The sequence below is a fragment of the Oxyura jamaicensis genome, chromosome 9 (genome assembly GCF_011077185.1).
Source record: "Oxyura jamaicensis isolate SHBP4307 breed ruddy duck chromosome 9, BPBGC_Ojam_1.0, whole genome shotgun sequence".
Classification (NCBI taxonomy): Eukaryota; Metazoa; Chordata; class Aves; order Anseriformes; family Anatidae; genus Oxyura; species Oxyura jamaicensis.
Genome location: NC_048901.1, coordinates 17,010,550 through 17,027,912, shown reverse-complemented (window position 1 = coordinate 17,027,912; position 17,363 = coordinate 17,010,550). Strand labels below are relative to the sequence as shown.

General features: G+C 39.7%; 2 protein-coding genes across 4 annotated transcripts in view; both read right to left on the bottom strand.

Annotated features, from left to right (window-relative positions):
- Window positions 1–239: 239 nt before the first annotated feature.
- Window positions 240–10,540, bottom strand: HRG (histidine rich glycoprotein). 3 transcript variants are annotated; one of them, XM_035335155.1, is made up of 8 exons: window positions 10,243–10,540; window positions 7,754–7,861; window positions 6,690–6,777; window positions 5,999–6,165; window positions 4,171–4,287; window positions 2,581–2,667; window positions 1,178–1,641; window positions 240–1,105 (listed from the first exon to the last, which is right to left on the bottom strand). In XM_035335155.1, exons 1-8 carry the CDS (start codon window positions 10,438–10,440, stop codon window positions 667–669), a joined length of 1,668 nt encoding a protein of 555 aa, XP_035191046.1. In that variant the 5' UTR covers window positions 10,441–10,540; the 3' UTR covers window positions 240–666. The 3 variants fall into 3 exon arrangements, with proteins under 3 accessions (XP_035191046.1, XP_035191044.1, XP_035191045.1); XM_035335153.1 differs by having other exon boundaries at window positions 240–1,641; XM_035335154.1 differs by having other exon boundaries at window positions 240–1,638.
- A 2,597-nt stretch (window positions 10,541–13,137) lies between these two features.
- The window catches only part of FETUB (fetuin B), a 10,146-nt gene continuing 5,920 nt past the window's right edge, over window positions 13,138–17,363 (bottom strand). The window contains exons 3-7 of the mRNA XM_035335157.1: window positions 16,265–16,352; window positions 15,549–15,715; window positions 15,129–15,242; window positions 14,149–14,238; window positions 13,138–13,678 (exon numbers count right to left, since the gene is read on the bottom strand). Of these exons, the coding sequence (XP_035191048.1) occupies window positions 13,250–13,678; window positions 14,149–14,238; window positions 15,129–15,242; window positions 15,549–15,715; window positions 16,265–16,352 (888 nt within the window). The 3' untranslated portion in view covers window positions 13,138–13,249. The remainder of the gene's footprint in view (window positions 13,679–14,148; window positions 14,239–15,128; window positions 15,243–15,548; window positions 15,716–16,264; window positions 16,353–17,363) is intronic.

Genomic DNA, 17,363 nt, shown 5'->3' with positions numbered 1-17,363 from the left:
TATGAACTGTTTGAAAAGGGCTGTCCTTGAATGCAGCATTTCTGATATCTCTACCAGTAACTGCAGCAATGAAAGCACCTGTGCAGGCCTCTGCAGTGTTACAACACAAGTCATTAACGAGTCTCAACCCTTTTCTAGATAACCTGGTAACCCAGCTGCAATTAGTCAATTTATGCTAGCGTATGCCTCACGGGTGCTGACTGCAGCTAAACAGCCACAGTGACAAAAGAGACAATTGCCAAGAAAAAAAATGCTTACATGATTTTATTTTCTTTAGATCCTTAGAAAGCGTGAATGAATGTAGTACCATGGATCTTTTTTATTTTTAATGGTAGGTGGTCAGATGTCCTCAGAGAAGTACATTATAATTAGGAACTAAGAGGAAATGCAGATTGGTAGTTTTCAGTGTTAGGGAATTTTCTTTGTTAGAACTAAAGGAGCACCGTTTGCAGGTGAGGTTGGAACCCAAGCACATTCTATTGAACCTTTCAGTTACAGGGGAGTCTGAGATACCTGGGATCAAGAAGCAGGTTGCAATGATCATTATTTTCAGTGTGTCTCCTCCTTGCAAGGTGTATTCTTTTCCCCCTTCACCACATGCTATTTTAATTTGTTGTACACCTGTCATTGGCCCTACAGTCCTCAAGTCAGGAACTTTCTCTGGGGTCACGGAGAAGAAGTTTGTGCTATGGAGCTATGTGGAAACAAAGGCAAAAGTTGGGGAAGATCGAGTTTGGGTTTTCCTGGGCATGACTCCAATTGTGAATGGTGATCTGGAAAATCTAGAGTTTTTGGCATCTCCTTTTGACTTGAGTCAGTGAAGGAAGTACCTTCATCGGTGCTGGGGGATTGAGGGCTCAGGTGGGATAGCTCAGGAAATTTTGGACTGGGAGCTGTGAGAGAATCCTGCGCGTTTAGAACTGGAATGCGATAGATAGCTCCTGTTATCTGGAATGGGAAGTACTTTCCTGACGGGCCTGTCTTGTTGCAGTGATGTCTGTGGTAGTGATGATGAGGATGAGGATGGTGTCCTGGAGGAGGAGGACAGTGTGGTCCATGATGGTGAGGAGGATGTGGGTGATCTGGCCCATGAGGAGGGGGAGGAGGAGGAGGAGGACAGTGTGGTCCGTGATGGTGAGGAGGATGTGGGTGATGTGGTCCATGAGGAGGAGGGGGACAGTGGGGTCCATGATGGTGAGGAGGATGTGGGTGATGTGGTCCATGAGGAGGGGGAGGAGGACAGTGGGGTCCATGATGGGGAGGAAGAGGAGGACTATGTTGTTCATCATTGGGAGGAAGAGGAGAAGGGGACTGATCTATTTCATCTTGGGGAGGAGCAGGACTATGTTGTTCATCGTAGGGAGGAGGGGGATGACCTAGGTCCTCTTGAGGAGGAGGTGGAGGACCATGGTGTGGTGGGCGAGGGCGGTTATGTCGTCTACCGTGGTAGGGAGGAGATTCTTCATGGCTGTCTTCCTGTTCTTCGTTGAAACCGTGGCTCTGCTCAGTGTCTTCAGGTTTGGATTGAAAAGGTGGTGGGCGTCTGTCCCTGTGGCGATGTCTGTGACCAGAATGATGGTGGGGATGTCTGTGTGGCCAACCCGGACGTGAATGTCTGCATCTTTGTCCGTGGTGATGGTGCTGTTTATAAAAACACCAGGGAGTATTAAGTGAGATGTTAAGAGAACAGAAGAAAGTGGTGACAGAGAGGTGGGAGTTAATAGGTTTACATTTACAGTTCCAGTGATTTGTAAGGAAAAGAAAAGCTGTATTTTTTTCAGGATATATGAGAAGGAGTAGATGATAAAATGCTGAATTACTGAAAAGCATCTGGAAATACTATACCATAACAAAATGGAATGATCTAACCAAGTCAGCAAAATCTGTAGTGGATCAAAGCGAAATAAAAGCCACACTGGATTAGCTGTTGTAATATACACTGGAACACCAAATATAGAGTCATAGAATCACAAAATCATTTAGGTTGGACAAGACCTCTAAGACTGAGTCCAACTGTTAACCTAGCACTGCCAAGCCCAGCACTAAAGCATGTCCCCAGGCACCACAGCTACACGTCCTTTGAATACCTGCAGGGATGGTGACTCAACCACTTCCCTGGGCAGCCTCTTCTAAAGCCTCACAACCCTTTCAGTGAAGGATTTTTACCTAATATCCAACCTAAACCTCCCCTGGCACAACTTGAGGCCATTTCCTCTTGTCTTATCACCTGGTGCTTGGGGGAAGAGACCGAATGCAGAACACATATAATAAAGATCATTTCCCTTCCTCTGGCTTTCTAAAATTCCCTTTGAAGTAGTAAATCTCTACTCACTTTAACTAAGGAGTATGATTAGAGTGAAGACACTTTCAGAGGAAGCAGTGGGGACAGCTCGATGCTAATTAATCCTCTGATTGACCTAGTAGTCAAAAGCCAGTCCGTCCTCGCATGCTGCATCACACCCGGGGAGTAATAATGGGGCATAAACAACCTTTGCAACCTTTCTTCTGTCAGGCTGGACTGAGGTTGCAACAGCCTGCATTAGGAAATAGCCAGAGACGTTTCAGTAATTCAGTACATACCCAGGGATGGTAGAGTTCACAGCTTATATCTGTTCCGTCGGGAGCTTCTGAATCACTGACGATTCGTGCCTTGCAGAATCCCTTGTGCTAAGCAAAACAAAAGAAAAAACAATGCATATCTGGGTTCTGGTGATGGAGATAATAGAAGCCACTGAAAGGTCAACGTTTTAAAAGTTAAGCTACTTCCTTTGATACCTGAGTATGTTTATCTAAGTTAGATCCTGAGCTTTCTGGCCAATGATACTTGCCCTGTTAAAAATGAACAAAATACATTTAATTTTTGAGTGTTCTTGACTGTGAAGACCACTTCCTCATATGCATCTAGAGGGCTGTCACTCTCCAGCTTACTTCTCTTTTGATGTCTGTAAAAATTAGTCATCTGCTAATATCTACACAGGCTGATTTTTATTCCTTTCTGTCAAACATCTGTTCAGATCGGGCTATTCAGAAATTTTGCTCAAAGTCCTCAAAACCAGACACTGTGGAGCTATGCTGTTTGAGATGAAACTCAATGTAGAGCTTTTTTCTCTATTTATTTCTGAGAAGTAATTTGTTGTAATCTCTCAGCATTACTTCCCTCAGCATCCCATTTGCAGTGACTTTCCCCTGCTGTCCAGTCATCGTGCATAGAACTGCTCGTGTGGAAAGAGCGCGGAACTCAGGAAATGATAACAAACGTTGTCATTATAGAAATATCACAATCATTATTATCAATGAGAGAAAATAATCTGTGCATGCTTTCTCTAGCAGCTGCTTTATCTCAGTACATGCTAGGGCCATTAGTAGCCTATTTTGACCAGTGATTACAAATGTTAATAACGTTTTACACACACAGCAGTGGTGTCAGCACTGAGAACAGAATTCAAAACCTCTGGCTGTCTGGCTTGGGCTTCGTTCTAGTGAGCTTTTAGTACTGCCACCAGTTTATTCACAATCTTTTCCAGTCTTGTTGAGTATAAGGAGCCAGAGAAGGAAATGGATCTACAAAAAAACCCCATCGGTTCTGCAGGTTTTATTTTTTCCATATTTTTCTTTCATTCGTTCCATTTCATTTCTGTGGAATAATTTATTTTGGTTTGTTGCTGCTGCCTAGTACTTTATTTGCTGTTGACTGTTATTGTAAAGGGAAGGTTGGGCAAAGAGAGGACTTCGATAATTATCTGTAGATAGGCCTGAATTATTCCACCCTCTGTTCCCCTGCAGCAGAGGAGAAAAAAGTAATCCTGGGCTCACTGGGATGGCACAGTGCATATATTTCATTCAAAATCTATGAGTCATGTTAGTGTAAATGTTTTTATGAAAATAGCATGCATAATTTACTAGGGAATGGCCACAGTTTGAAGGTGAAAGCCAGATCCAAAGAGAAGACCTGAGCTCTAGATCTGAAATATGCAACTCCAGTTACATGTAGATTTAAGATTGGCTCATTAGAGAAGAATGAGTAGCTATGAAATCAGGATCTGGACTTTGATATGCTGGTTCTGAATTTTGAGTTTGGGTGCATGCTTATAAGAAACATTTGGAATCATTGTGGGAAGATCTTCCTGGCCCCGGCCCTTCTATAATTTTTCATTCAAAGACTTTACTCACAGCATGCCAGTTATCCACAAAGTCACATTCCAGTGGCTCCTCTGTCTGTTGCACACCTTTGGAGCAGTTGGTCTCTTTTATAGAGAATCCTAAAATGTGAACTTCATTGGAGTCAGTCTGGAACAGAAATCAAAGAAAAAGTGCTACAGGTGGTTTTTCTTTTTTCTTAAAAAAAAAAAAGTCCTGTAATTTTAAAAGCAACTATACACTTCTATCAAAATCCTGTCTACATCATGCATTCATTACCTGTGCTGTTCAAAGGTTCATATGTATAAGTGTATTCGGTAAGGAATATGGATTAGATAATTTATACCTCACTTTCCTCAGTCCTTTATAGGAGTTCCAGGAAATGGTTGCTTTGTTTCTTTGTCTGGCATGTGTGCATTATAAAATCTCTTACTTTTCAGCCTGTGTTTTTAGGAAGTAGAGCCCGTAGAGTCTTCTCCCTAAATTGAACAGCTGCTCCAACTAAAATGGCAACCACCCCGTTCCAGTGATGGAAGTGCATAGTACTATAGTGCTGATGTTAATCTGGGATGAAATTCTGCCAGTTTCTGTGAGGTTTTTGCTTTCTCTAATGTCAGTGGCATTATTCGTAGAGAAGGCATTGCTCCATAAGAACAGAAGGCCTTTGTGAACCTGCTAGAATCCATAAAGAGATGCTTCACTTTAAGTTTCAACTGCAGTAGTAGTTTATTTCAAGTCTGCATTGAAGGTGCCCATAGCATGCATGCACTCAAGTTTCACTGGTTTAACTGAATTTTTAGTAGTTGCACATACTCTGTGGTATACTTTTTAATCAAACTTCAAACTAACTAGTTTCCAGGTGGTGCAATCTAGGTAGTATCTAGTGGAACAATCAGAATTCTCACTGTAGCTGAAGATGGAGAAGTGTGAAGACAAAGTAAAAAAAATAAATAAAAGGGAAAAAAAGCTAAATCCAGGTAAATGGAAAACAGCCACGGGCTGAACGTGAGTAGGAATAACTCCTGCAAGGGACAACATGAGTAACATTGCAAGCTGCAGGGAGGTGGGGTTGGCATGCTTTAATTTGGGCAGCTTCTAGGAACAACATGTATTGTGGAAGGGGCCATGGGACCTCATTACAGAGGTGTCCTGAACTGATACACTTGTACAGAATGATCCTCTGCTGTTTAAGTGAAGGTCTCCAGTAAAAAAAATTGTGATGGTGCAAGAGTTACGCTTCTAAGCTCCCAAAGGGTAAGTCTTTGTGTCAACATCACTCAGAGGTGGAGGAGTTATTTACCAGAGCCAGTAGTTCCTCAGGAGGTACAGCACAGATACACATTTACCTCCAGTCCTTCAGAGTTCTCAGAGTGCTGCTTTGTTCTGCGGCAGCCAAAATCATTCTGAACGTGTTCCACTTAGCGTTGCACCCGTGTGCTAAATATTCTAATAGTAAAAAGTTGTCTGGCTTCGTCTGACAGAACGTATGACTGTGATAACGCACATGACTGTACATCTTGACGAACTATGGTTCGTAGTAAATAAACTCTTGTATGTTATAATGTGTTAGGTAAATAGGCATGCAAAATAAAAAAAAATGCACCCAAAGTAGGCAGGCATTTAGAATGCCATCCCACTGCCATGGTTTTCAGCAGATGAGAAATCCTTTTGCTTTCACATGTCTAAATTAAGTTGATAAGACTTTGCAGAAGTAGGACCTTCAATTTTAAGCAGATTACTTATGCTGAGAGGTTACATGCAGTATTTCTGATCCTAAAAGGATTTGAGCTCTGGGCTCATGGTTTTGGATCTGCTCCCAAAATGTCATTTATAAGTAGTTCTAGGACAAAATGCCACTTACCGTCTTTAAAACCTTTTCAACTTTGATGACATTGAAGTAGTTTGTGTGGTTGCTCTCACTGTTGAATTTTTTCAGGGCCTTTGCAGCCATATCTTTATGTTGCTCGGTGACTTCTAAGACTTCACCTTTTACAAGACAATCTTTGCACTCTATTAAATTGGGAGGAACTGTGAAAACAGAAGTTAGTAATATTGCAATAGATACTCCTGGGAGTAAAATCTCTGTACTTATCTTTAATGTGACCTCATAATAAGAAGCTGAAATACCAAGAGTTTCCTTGGAGGTGAAATACCTATATCTCTCATGCTACAAATACAGGTTTCTCCTGTCACGTGAAGAAAAGACAACTGTGAAAAAGAATATTCTTATACACCTTCTAGCTTGGCTTTAGAATTTAACCACTTCAAATGGGCCTTCTTTCCAGGTTCAATTTTTTCTGATGCTCGTTATCAAGTTTTGGTGGACTGGAGTGATGTTATCATCTGACATCGATAAAGTCAGCTTTAGAAGAGTAGGGTACTCTTAATTCAGTTACTCATTCTTAACATACTATTGAAATAATCTAAAATCTGAATTGTAAGCAGATGAGGTAATCTGTGATGGTTACCATCCACTAGTAGTAGACAGACTTGCCCTTCAGTGCTAAGGTTGCTTTGAGGGATGTGTTAGCTTCCAACAGTGGTTATTTTACCTGGACTTAGTGTACAATTAAATCCGTGTAGGTGAGGTTTCTTGAACAGCTGGCTCGTATACATGGTAATCTTACACTGCCCGAAGTCCTGAGGGGGGGAAAAGAATATGTGACCGTGACGTTATTTTCATTGGATTTAATTGGATATAGTTGATTGTAGAAAGGATGCCTCCTTCTAACGTTCAGCATTTCTAAGAATAACAGATGTCGTTGTTAATGGAATGTTTGATCTAGTACCATTCAAGGACTGTGTTTAGGTACAAGTCTCCAACAAAACACTTTATTTTAATTTTCAGTTCGCCTGACTGAGGAGACCAGGGAAAACTAATAGAGCCTTCTCAGTCATTCTAAGACTTATTTACAGTAAGATAATACCAGCTAGCAGGGGAACTTGGGATACTCAAAGGTTATATAAATCTTTATCAAAGAGTGGATGAACCTTTTCTCCCATTCATTTTCTCTTAATAAAAAGAGTAAATGACTTCTTTTCTCTTCTCTCCTCATGGCCTTCCTTCTTTGTCCTGTGTGGTCGTATCACCACTCTCCTGTTTAAATAAAGTTTGCACAGGTAGTTCCCAGCCCAGACGGCATCCCTGTACAGCAACAAATAAGGACAGAGACTGCTACGTACCTTATGTGTACCGACACTGCCCATGCTTTACATTATCATGCCACAAACACTACAGCATACAACTGACCAACATAGGCATTTCTGGCTTCTATACTAGGAATATGAGTTTAAAAAAATCATTTCTAGTGCCCTTTAGTTGTTAGCAATTTATTCTCAAAACATCACTTCTGTTACCAGCAGTGGAAAAAGGGAGTGTAGCTCCTGTAAGACAACTAATTAAACACAGTTGTGCTTATTTGATGAGTCACCCCTGTTCCAAACCTTTAGCTGATGTTTTACAACTAGAATCCAATAGATGTTATTTTACAGTGAGCCATATTAAAGCCTAGCCTTCACTTAGATATGTAGTAGCACATGAATTTCTGGGCAGTTCAGGTGAAGATCAAATTAATGCAATATTGACGTATGAGTCTGCCTGGGTGCTGTTACTTGCCATGGAATAGACGTCACCGTATTCACAAGACTCCCAATGTCTTCCAGATAACACAGGGCATTCGGTTTCCAGCACATCCAAAGTTAAGAAAAGAACTGATGAATTTCCCTGGAAGAGAAGTATGGATAAAAAAATACATTTATATATTATAATAATTATATGTATACACACAAGAAGCTTGGTCTGAAAGAAACCTTTTTATAAGTATGTAAGTTTCATCTTTAATGTAGCTTTCCCAGTTCTGTACTGAAGTTTTTCTGAGCTGACAAGGATAGAATCATAGAATGGTTTAGGCTGGAAGGCATCTTTGGAGGTCATCTTGTGCAGCCACTCGTTCAAGGCAAAGCTAAGTTCAAAATTAGATGAAAGTTAGATCATCCTTGTCCAGCTGAGATCAATATATCAACAAGACAGATGTTCTACAGCCTCTCTGGGCAGTTCCAGTACTTAACTGCTTGCTCTCTGATTTTTTGTGTGGCCTTATATCAAGTCAGAATTTCCCTTAATGCAGTTTATGGCTGTTATCTCTCAATCTTCTGTGCAGAACCTATGAGAAGGGTCTGTTTTTAACCTGGCATCCAGCACGTATGGAAAATGGTAACGTTGAAAAGTTGTCATTCCCTCCTGATTTTTACATTGAGCACATTGATCTATTAGCAAACCTGTGGTCTAGACAGCCTGTTTTACAACTACATCCACTTCAGATGACCTCAGTGACCAGATGTTATTTCTGAATTTTGTTTCCTGCCCTGTTTATTCAGGGAGTGATACAACAAAACTGTAATAATCTCCGTAAAGTCAGGAACCTTAGCTCTGAAATTCTTCTAGTATGTTTTGTTTCTGGAGCAAGTAGGATGGGGAATAATGATTTGACTGCCAGTGTAATGGAATGTGATATTAAGAATTAACTGTGGTCCACAGAAACAGTATGGTATTTGTCTGCGGGGAAAGGAATCTCAATTCACATTTGGAATGAATTATGTAAACTTCAAGCAACCCCTGTATGGACATTCAGAATGAAAACAGACATATTTCATTTTATCGTTTAGATAAAATGATGCAAAGCCCTTCACTGTGAATAAGTGTCCTCAGGTGCTATGAAATTTCATCCATTCAGATTCCTCTTTCAGGGTGTTTCTATATAGACAAGACCTTGGGAAAGAATTCCTGCAGTCTAGTGTAATTTTTTTATTACTGAGTATCCACCAATGTCATGTTAAACACTGGTTTTGCAGTGTGCATGTGGCTTAGCAACATCTATATTTTAAAATTAAAGGCTGGGTGATTTGCACAAAGACGTGTGGCAGAACCAGGAAAGCAGAACCATAGCTGTCCTGGCCCCTGTCCTGCCTGCTAGCCACATGATTGTTCTCTGATAAGGGACAATATTTTATTTTATAAATCCCAATCCCAATAATTTGGGATTTCTCTATGCTGAAGAAGACTGTTTGCATCCTAGATGAGCTCTTCAACCATCTGGCTATTGCATAAAAATCAAATAGTATCACATAGCATCCTTGTCTTTGAAAAACAGAACGTTCTATCTGGTTTGCATTTTTTTTTTTTTATTTTATTTTTGAAAGTGTACCTGAAAACTTCTGGCAATCTGGGTCTTCAGTCTCTTTTTGAGCTTTTTCTCATCTTAGCAGGCAGTTACCTTTAAGCAGCTCCATCAAAATTTTTTTTTTTTTAAATTTTTTTTGGTTGCCATAGAGAGGTGTGTAATATACCTCATGAACATTGCAGATGTGTAGATTGCTGTTGACAACCCAAGCAGTTCAAAGGTAGCCAAGTGTACCAGTAAATTTGCGTTTCCTCGATCTCTTTTATCTAATAGTTAAAGTAAAGAAATTTTGTGTTCTGTTGCTTTTTTGGGTATTGATTTGCTTTGGCATTTAGGCAGGCAATGACTGAGAAAGGCTCATGTATACTCTCTAGGAAGTAGAAATAGGAAAGAACCTATGAAGTGGGAGATGTAGGCTCTCTATCCAGCCCTTCCCCTTTTTGCAGAGCGGTATTTTCATCTCCTCTGTCTTGCTCAACTTTTCTCCATTCTCTCCAGTTACCCAGCAATCTCCAAAATTAAGTTAAAAACAAAATACCTGTCCTGAAGTATACATCAATATAATTAATGTTAAACATTTGCAGATTAAAGAAACCCTCTGAGTATAAATTATGAACATAACATTTGAGACCTGACAACAGAGCAGACAGATTAATTTCAAGTATTATATAAAGCTGTTCAGAGCATCTCCTGTGCTAACATCTGGTCAGCCAAGAAAATCGAGAGCAGTCAGCATCCTTTGAAATCAAGCTTACATACAATAAATCATGCACAAATTAATACTGTGATAGCGCAAATCACAACTGATTCATTGAATTACATCAGCATCGCTCTGTTAAAAACAATAATTATCAGCTTTTAATGATCTGTCTCATTATTTTAAAATCACCATCCTGTATAAATCAGCTTTTTAACTGATACTTACTGTACGTAGTTCGTGTGCATCAGCAACACGGAACAGACCAAAAACATAGCCTTCTCTGCGATGTCTGTTGACCAAATCCAGGGCCACTCCTGCATCTGTTTCGATGGTCTCACAGTCAGCGGGTGTAATGCTTGTTTTGCTTTGGGCATTGTAGCACTGCAGTAGTGTTAGGAAAAAAAATGAAGCTAGAGGCAGCATTTTGCTTGTGGTGTTAGGTCACCACTGCCCATGCCCTGATAAAGGCAGTAGCCTGCTTTTGAATCAGAGTGCTCTGCAGAAGTTATAAATGAATGCTAAAAGGGCATGGTTTTATATAAATTTAAGTGTTGTGTCACAAGGCCATTACCTTGGCCCTGGATTAATGTTTACAAACAGTAAGTAAATGATTACATAGTGATTGAGCAGATTTTGAGGAAAGTAGGCCTTACAGTGCTTTCTGGACCATCCATCAAAGGGAGGATGTTTGTGATTCTTTAAGCAGGCATTGTGCAATCGTGTTTTACTATGAAGAATATTTAGCTTCTAACAACATGCTGATGAGCCTGTAATTAAGGAGGTCCAGTTTATGTATGCAGGTATTCTGCAATCTTGGTTTTCTGTTTACTGTGAAAATAGTTGAAATGAAAATAGGCTGAGATATTGGTGGTCATATGATGGCTATATCCGTATCCTTGTTTTTGTAGATCCTTAATGAGGAGAGAACCAGTGAAAGGGAAACAAGAAGGTGACTCACATTTGGAGAAGGGTTGTAGCCCAATGTGCCCTTGCAAGCAGGTGGTCTACAGCTTTTATGTAAGTACCTGCTACTCCTCCAGACTGGGAAAATTTTGAGCAGACTTCCATCAGCTTTACAACGTTTCAGAACAGTACACAGAATAGGATTGGCTGGCTTAATACCAGCATAATTGAGGCATGGTATGGAGTGATATAAATCTAACTTTGCACTCAATCTAAGTAGTTTTATGTGCTCTTTGGCTGTAGTAGCTTTCAAAAGACTTACTTAGGGAATTGCTGATAATTTTTTAGTATTTATTAAAATAATTCAGTGCATAGTAATATTCATACCTTTTGCAGGATATCTCAATATTCTCTACAAAGCAGAAAGGAGAAGATATTGTCTTATTTTATTCAAAATGTTTTATTTAGGATCGCTCAAGACATTCTTAAATGGCAGTAATGACTTTGTCAGGGAGCAGCTGAGTTTTCAATGCAAAATTCAACCTCTGAATAAGAAAATACAAAAAGTCAGCATGAGCCCAAAATGACAAGGTCAGATTCAAATAAATTTTCCAAATCCATGTTGGTGTGAGAGATTGGATCAGCTCCTTACAGAAAAAGGTGCTACCTGGATAATTGACTTAGGTTTACACGTTTGACTTTGAAGTTTTCTTTGACTTATTTTTGTGAAAAACGCTAAGAAATACTGTGGGCAATCACCCTTAACCCTCATTGAATTAATTCTTATTCAATGAAAGGCAACTTTTAGCATGTCTGTAATCTGAGAAATCACATTCAAGAATGCACAGAGCCAAAGTAGTGGCTTTCTTTTATAGTTAGTTCAGAATTCACTTAACATTTCTCTGGTAGTACGTAAGCCAAATGTGGTATCTTATAATATGATGGTGATGGGCACTTAACACTGGTGTGAATCAGTTTAAAACAGATAAAATTAGTATGTCTCTATGCAGTAGTAGTAAACTTCTGGAACTCTTTGCCACAGATGTGGAGACAAACAGTATCAGCAGGGTCAGAAATGGTTTAGAAAAGTTCATGGACACACATGGACAGCAGGTCCATGCTCCAACAGCATGCACCAAAAAAGTTCCAAAAGGAACTTGGAAAGCAGGTACAAGTGGATACTAGGTCTAAGCAGAGAAGTACTCTTTAAAATCCCTAGTACAATGATTCTGGATGCTGGAAAAGTACAAGGGGAATAGATTGCAGAAAGGGGGCAGGCTTATATGCTTCTCCGAACCACAATCATTTTGCCACAGTGAGAGAGGAATAGTGGGTTGGATGAACCACTCTTCTGATGCAGTAGGATATTTCTTTTGTTTATGCTTTTATAATGTTTCATTATAATAATTCAGATTTTCTTCTGGAGGGTTGAAAAAAGAGGTGAAATAAATGCTGTGTAAATAACCAAAGACATGGGAAATACATCTCATCAGTTAAAAAATAATACTCACATCATTGCTGTGTTCCAAATCCCACCCCCATTCATTACTTACAATGCTGTTTAGTTTTTCAAATGGGCAGTCATATTGAAGAAAGGCATCAAATTAGGTAATTTATAACATAATTCCCTGAGTCATCTATTGTTTACAGATAGTTTGTTCTTTTTTTCTTTTTGTTGTTCTGTGCTGTTCATTGTGACACCGATCATTTTCTTGACAAGGGCTCATGTATTTTTTATGGATGAAATAGAAACACTATGAACACACGGTAGAAAATGTACAATTCTTGCAAAATTAACTGCAGAAGTAAAAGTAAGGTTCTGTTCAAACCAGGGAGCTTTGTCCTTGATTTCTTTGGGAAATAAATAGGATTAATTATAAGGTTATATAATAAAATGCGATGTAATATGTATCATATAATAAAATGAATTGTATAGTAAGATGGCGTGATATATTATAATGTTATATATAATAGTTATATAGGTATAATAAGGGTAATTATAAGAGATTGACCTATAACGTAATGAAAAAAAACACTAGCTTTTAATGCTAAACAATGCGGAAGTCCTGTTCCCTGTTTATACACCGTTATGCAGAGTGTGATTGTGTAAGGGCCCTGAGAGCATCCCTATCCCACAGGTTTGGCTGCTGGGGCTCAGGGTCATCGCAGTGAGAGCACAGCTGGGGCTGTTCCAAAGAGAACTGAGAACTCCAAAGATGAAGATTGTGATAAGCAATTTATTTCTTTAAAGATGTTACATAAATGGGAAGACCACGTAGCCACTGTGGCTGTTATTTTGTGGCAGGTGGTTAAGGGGACTGGCTGCTGACTAGACATTGGCAGGCTTTCTAGTCAGCAGAGCATGTAGGATGGAATTTATCTCCTTTGCTTCTCCTGGGCATGATTCTGAGAGAGAAAGTTCTTCGGGGAAGGGGAGAATAATTGGTGCAGTGACTGGTTTCGTCAAGTCTGGTTTGTCTTCTTGAGTCTTTTCTCCGTCAGGGGCTGGCAGACTGGATGTAGATCCTACAGCTGTAGCAAGAACTGTCTTTCTATTTTTATGTTCATTTTGACTTTCGGGTAGGTTATGGGGAGAGATGTCCTCAGTTGAAGGAGGGAGAATTTTAACCCAGCCCACTGTTTTTTGTAGATGTAAGGAGAAAGGATTGGTTTCTGAAGGGGAAGCTAGTTGTTGATTCTGGCTGGATTCTCCAGGTTGCTGGTTAGTTTGTTGGTTTTCTTCTTCAGTGACGGGATCCTAAAAAACAGGCAATAAACATCACTTATATTGAAGCTGTTACATTTTTTTTTCAGATACGAAAAAGGTCACCCTTCATACTAAGGATCTGCCGCATTTTCAGTCTTCAGAGACCAGCTGCAGAACAGAAGCTCCAAGGACAGACAGATGGAACTACCTCTTATGAATCCTGGGTAACTACACAGTTACTACACTTTGGATTCCCTTTGCTATTTATTACTATTTCTTTGTAGAGCGTTCTGAACACAGTTTGTGTGATTGACTCTATACTTACTCTCTTACATTTTTATCCACCTAGCAAGTCTGCTTTATCACAAGAGAGATTTTTTCCTGATTTGGCCTTTTCACTTTCTTGAAGCCCATATCTTTGTGAAGAAGAAAACTTAAAAATTGCTGGGCTTTCAAGAGTTCGATTCTTGTTTTGCAAAGGAGTGTTAGTCTTACAGTATTAAGATTAGATAAAGAAATACCTGAGGACTGTAGATTTCACAAGATACTGTGACAGATCGTTTGTCTTCCAAGTCACTATTTACTACAGAGCCTTTGCAGAAACCCATTTTCTGGAAGAAGAAAATGCAAGTATTATTTTCACATTGTAGCACTGATATTGAGGTCTTATCTTGTAAAATAGATGATTAAGAAAGGCTGAGTAGTTATAGCTTCTACACGTATTTGAAGGGATAAGAAGCTTGGGCACTTTTATTTTGGGATTGGCAAGCTTACAAAGAAAGGCAGCATTTGAAAAAGGCTTTATGTTTGTAAAGGAGGGTTAGGTAGCACAATAGTAAAAATAAGCTGGCTACTTAAGATCCAACTACAGCAGCATGCTTAAGCTCTGCTCTAGCAGAATATCCCCATGCAGGCAAGGCGTAATAGAACATAATGATATTTCTTAGGCAAAAATAATTTCAGATCATACAAGCAGAAGAATCCATGACAAGATGTTTCTTCTAACAGCTGTATATTTGCTGGGCTGTAGGTAACATGGCTGGGATCTCAGCTGAGATGGGACTTGAAATAGAATCTCTTGTCAGCATGTCCATTTAGTCTTTCAGTTTCTCCTCTGTTTTTTTCTATCATTCCTAAATGTTTTCCCTAGCTGACACAACTGTAGTGTGAAAAGGATCTTTATATATTGCTTGCAATTCTTTGTATCTGTTTATTTGGAAGAAAGCCTGAAGAATGTTTCTTTTGTAAAGCTACCCACCTTTTTCTGGATAGTGTTTTTTGTTTGGTTGTGTTTTTTTTTCCTTTTTTCATGGACTTCTAGGTAGGAATTTGGAGCTTTTACTGAAATGTCTTTTCTATTCTGAAATAATTTGTATATATGGAAGCTGAAGCTACAACCCATAGAAAGACCTGTGGGTTTCTTGTCTGCAGAGAACCAAAGGAACAGGACAAATGTTTGCCGAGAAACCATATTATATGAAAAATAGTTGTTTATACTTACAGCTAATTCAGATGAAAGAGGCTTGCACTTGGAGATGTCAGCAATCGAGTCACTTTTGGAGCAGGATGTCTCCTGAATTACAAACTCTACAAAATATGCTGGACCGATGACCCACTGTTAATAAGAAACCAATGGGAATTAGCCCTTGTGCATGTGTCAAGAAAGAGAAAAAGTCCTACAGCCCTTGAAATGGATGTAAAACTCCTGCTAAGTGTGGAGGGAGTAGGTTATTTTTGGGGTATTGCTGTTTTACAGGAGAATGCTTTTTGCAAATTTCCCAAAATCCTCCATGGGAGTAATCTCTGTGCTAAACATATATAACTTCTACACAGTCTGTAAAACATAGCAAATCACAGGAAGTATAACACGTGGATCCATACTTCCCGAAGGTTAAAGCAAGTCATATGAGCTTTGGCTTACCTGCATTGAAGCTCTTGTGACATTGAGGACAGAGAAATAATGAGTTTGTTCACTCTCTCCATTAAACTTGCCAAGGCTTTGAACAGCAGCCTCCAAATATTTGGGCTCAGTTGGACAGTCATCAACGGGGCAGTCAGGACATACTGCCCAAATATATCTGCGTGGAACTTTTTATTCAAACAAAACAGTGTCATTAAGGAGAAGCTTTCAGAACTGTAGAGCATGTTGACAGTGTAGGTCACTCCAAACACATGTGCTCCCAGCCCAGCCCGCTTGCCCTCCAGTCTCCTGGAGTAACAATATGTGGTTGGATTCATTCAACACTTTTGAAACTTCATGAATTTGCAAACCCATAAAAATGTTGTAATGCAGGCAGGGACACTGCATAAAAAAGCAGAGCCTACTGACAGTAAGAACGGGCTTGCTGTTCTTGCCTGCCCTTCGCAAACCCATAAAAATGCTTTTTGGACCAGAGGGTAAAAGCCCAAATAGAAGCTCTGCAGGGTTTCCCAGAGCTGAAAACAGTTATTCTCTGCACTGCTTTGTGCTGCAGGACTGCACTGGTCTTATGATCACTGACCTGAGAAAATTAGGTCGGTTGAAAGCTAATGGAAATGCTGTGCTGCCATAATCACAATTAAAATTTAAACTATTGCTATATGGCAAACTATTTTTCCAGTCCCTTTTTAAAGTGAGCATATTAAATAAAGACATACCTGGCTGAAGCACACACTCATAAGCATTCAGATGAGCAATTTTTCTTGACTGATTAATGTAGATAATTGCTTTACATTGACCGTAAACCTAAAGCAATATAAACACGTAGAAACAATAAATATTGCAGCCTTTGCAATGATCATCTAGTACCCAATGATCATCTAGTACCAGACAGCAAGCAGTTGGTTTTCTTCTTACAGTCATGAAATTATTTTCAAAAAGAAAGTTGTGTTATTACTCAAATGGGCATGGAACACATTTCTCTTCTGAATAACCCCGTTAGAAATAAAAGCCCAGGTCTTCCCTTGGTGTCAGCATAATTCTGAATAATCCTGGTGCAGTGCTTGTCTGCAGGAGGGCAATGCAGAGCCACTCTTCTGGCAGCCGAGAGCTGCCTGAGTGCCACAGAGTGCTTTTCCAGGCAGCCCCCCACACCAGTAGCTGGGTCAACATACAGAACCCAGACAGCCTAAAGCTGGAGACCAGCACAGAGTGTCTGGAGCCAGTCACCTGTCTTCCAGCTTTCCCCTTTTCCCTGTGAAGCAAGGAAGAGTGAAGCTAAACCAGCTTGTGGCACAGTAATGCCACCCTTGCACACCAAACAACTCTGATTTTAAGGCAGAAAAAAATGATGGCCTATTAATATCCATTGTGTCTTTACGTTCATAAATGTATGTCCTCCAAGTGCTTCTTAAACATTTATTTCTAGGCTTCATAGAAGCCATTTTGACTGTGTTCCCTGCACCCCTTTCCTGCTGAAAGTGCTGTAAGTGGAAATGAGCAGAATTCTTTTGTTCTTCCATTTTATTTTAATTTTTTATAATTTAAAAATGGTATCTGACTTTAGAAGCAGTCTAGGGCAATTTAATTGTAGCAACCCCTTTCCTTTCCTTTCCTTTCCTTTCCTTTCCTTTCCTTTCCTTTCCTTTCCTTTCCTTTCCTTTCCTTTCCTTTCCTTTCCTTTCCTTTCCTTTCCTTTCCTTTCCTTTTCTTTCCTTTCCTTTCCTTTCCTTTCCTTTCCTTTCCTTTCCTTTCCTTTCCTTTCCTTTCCTTTCCTTTCCTTTCCTTTCCTTTCCTTTCCTTTCCTTTCCTTTCCTC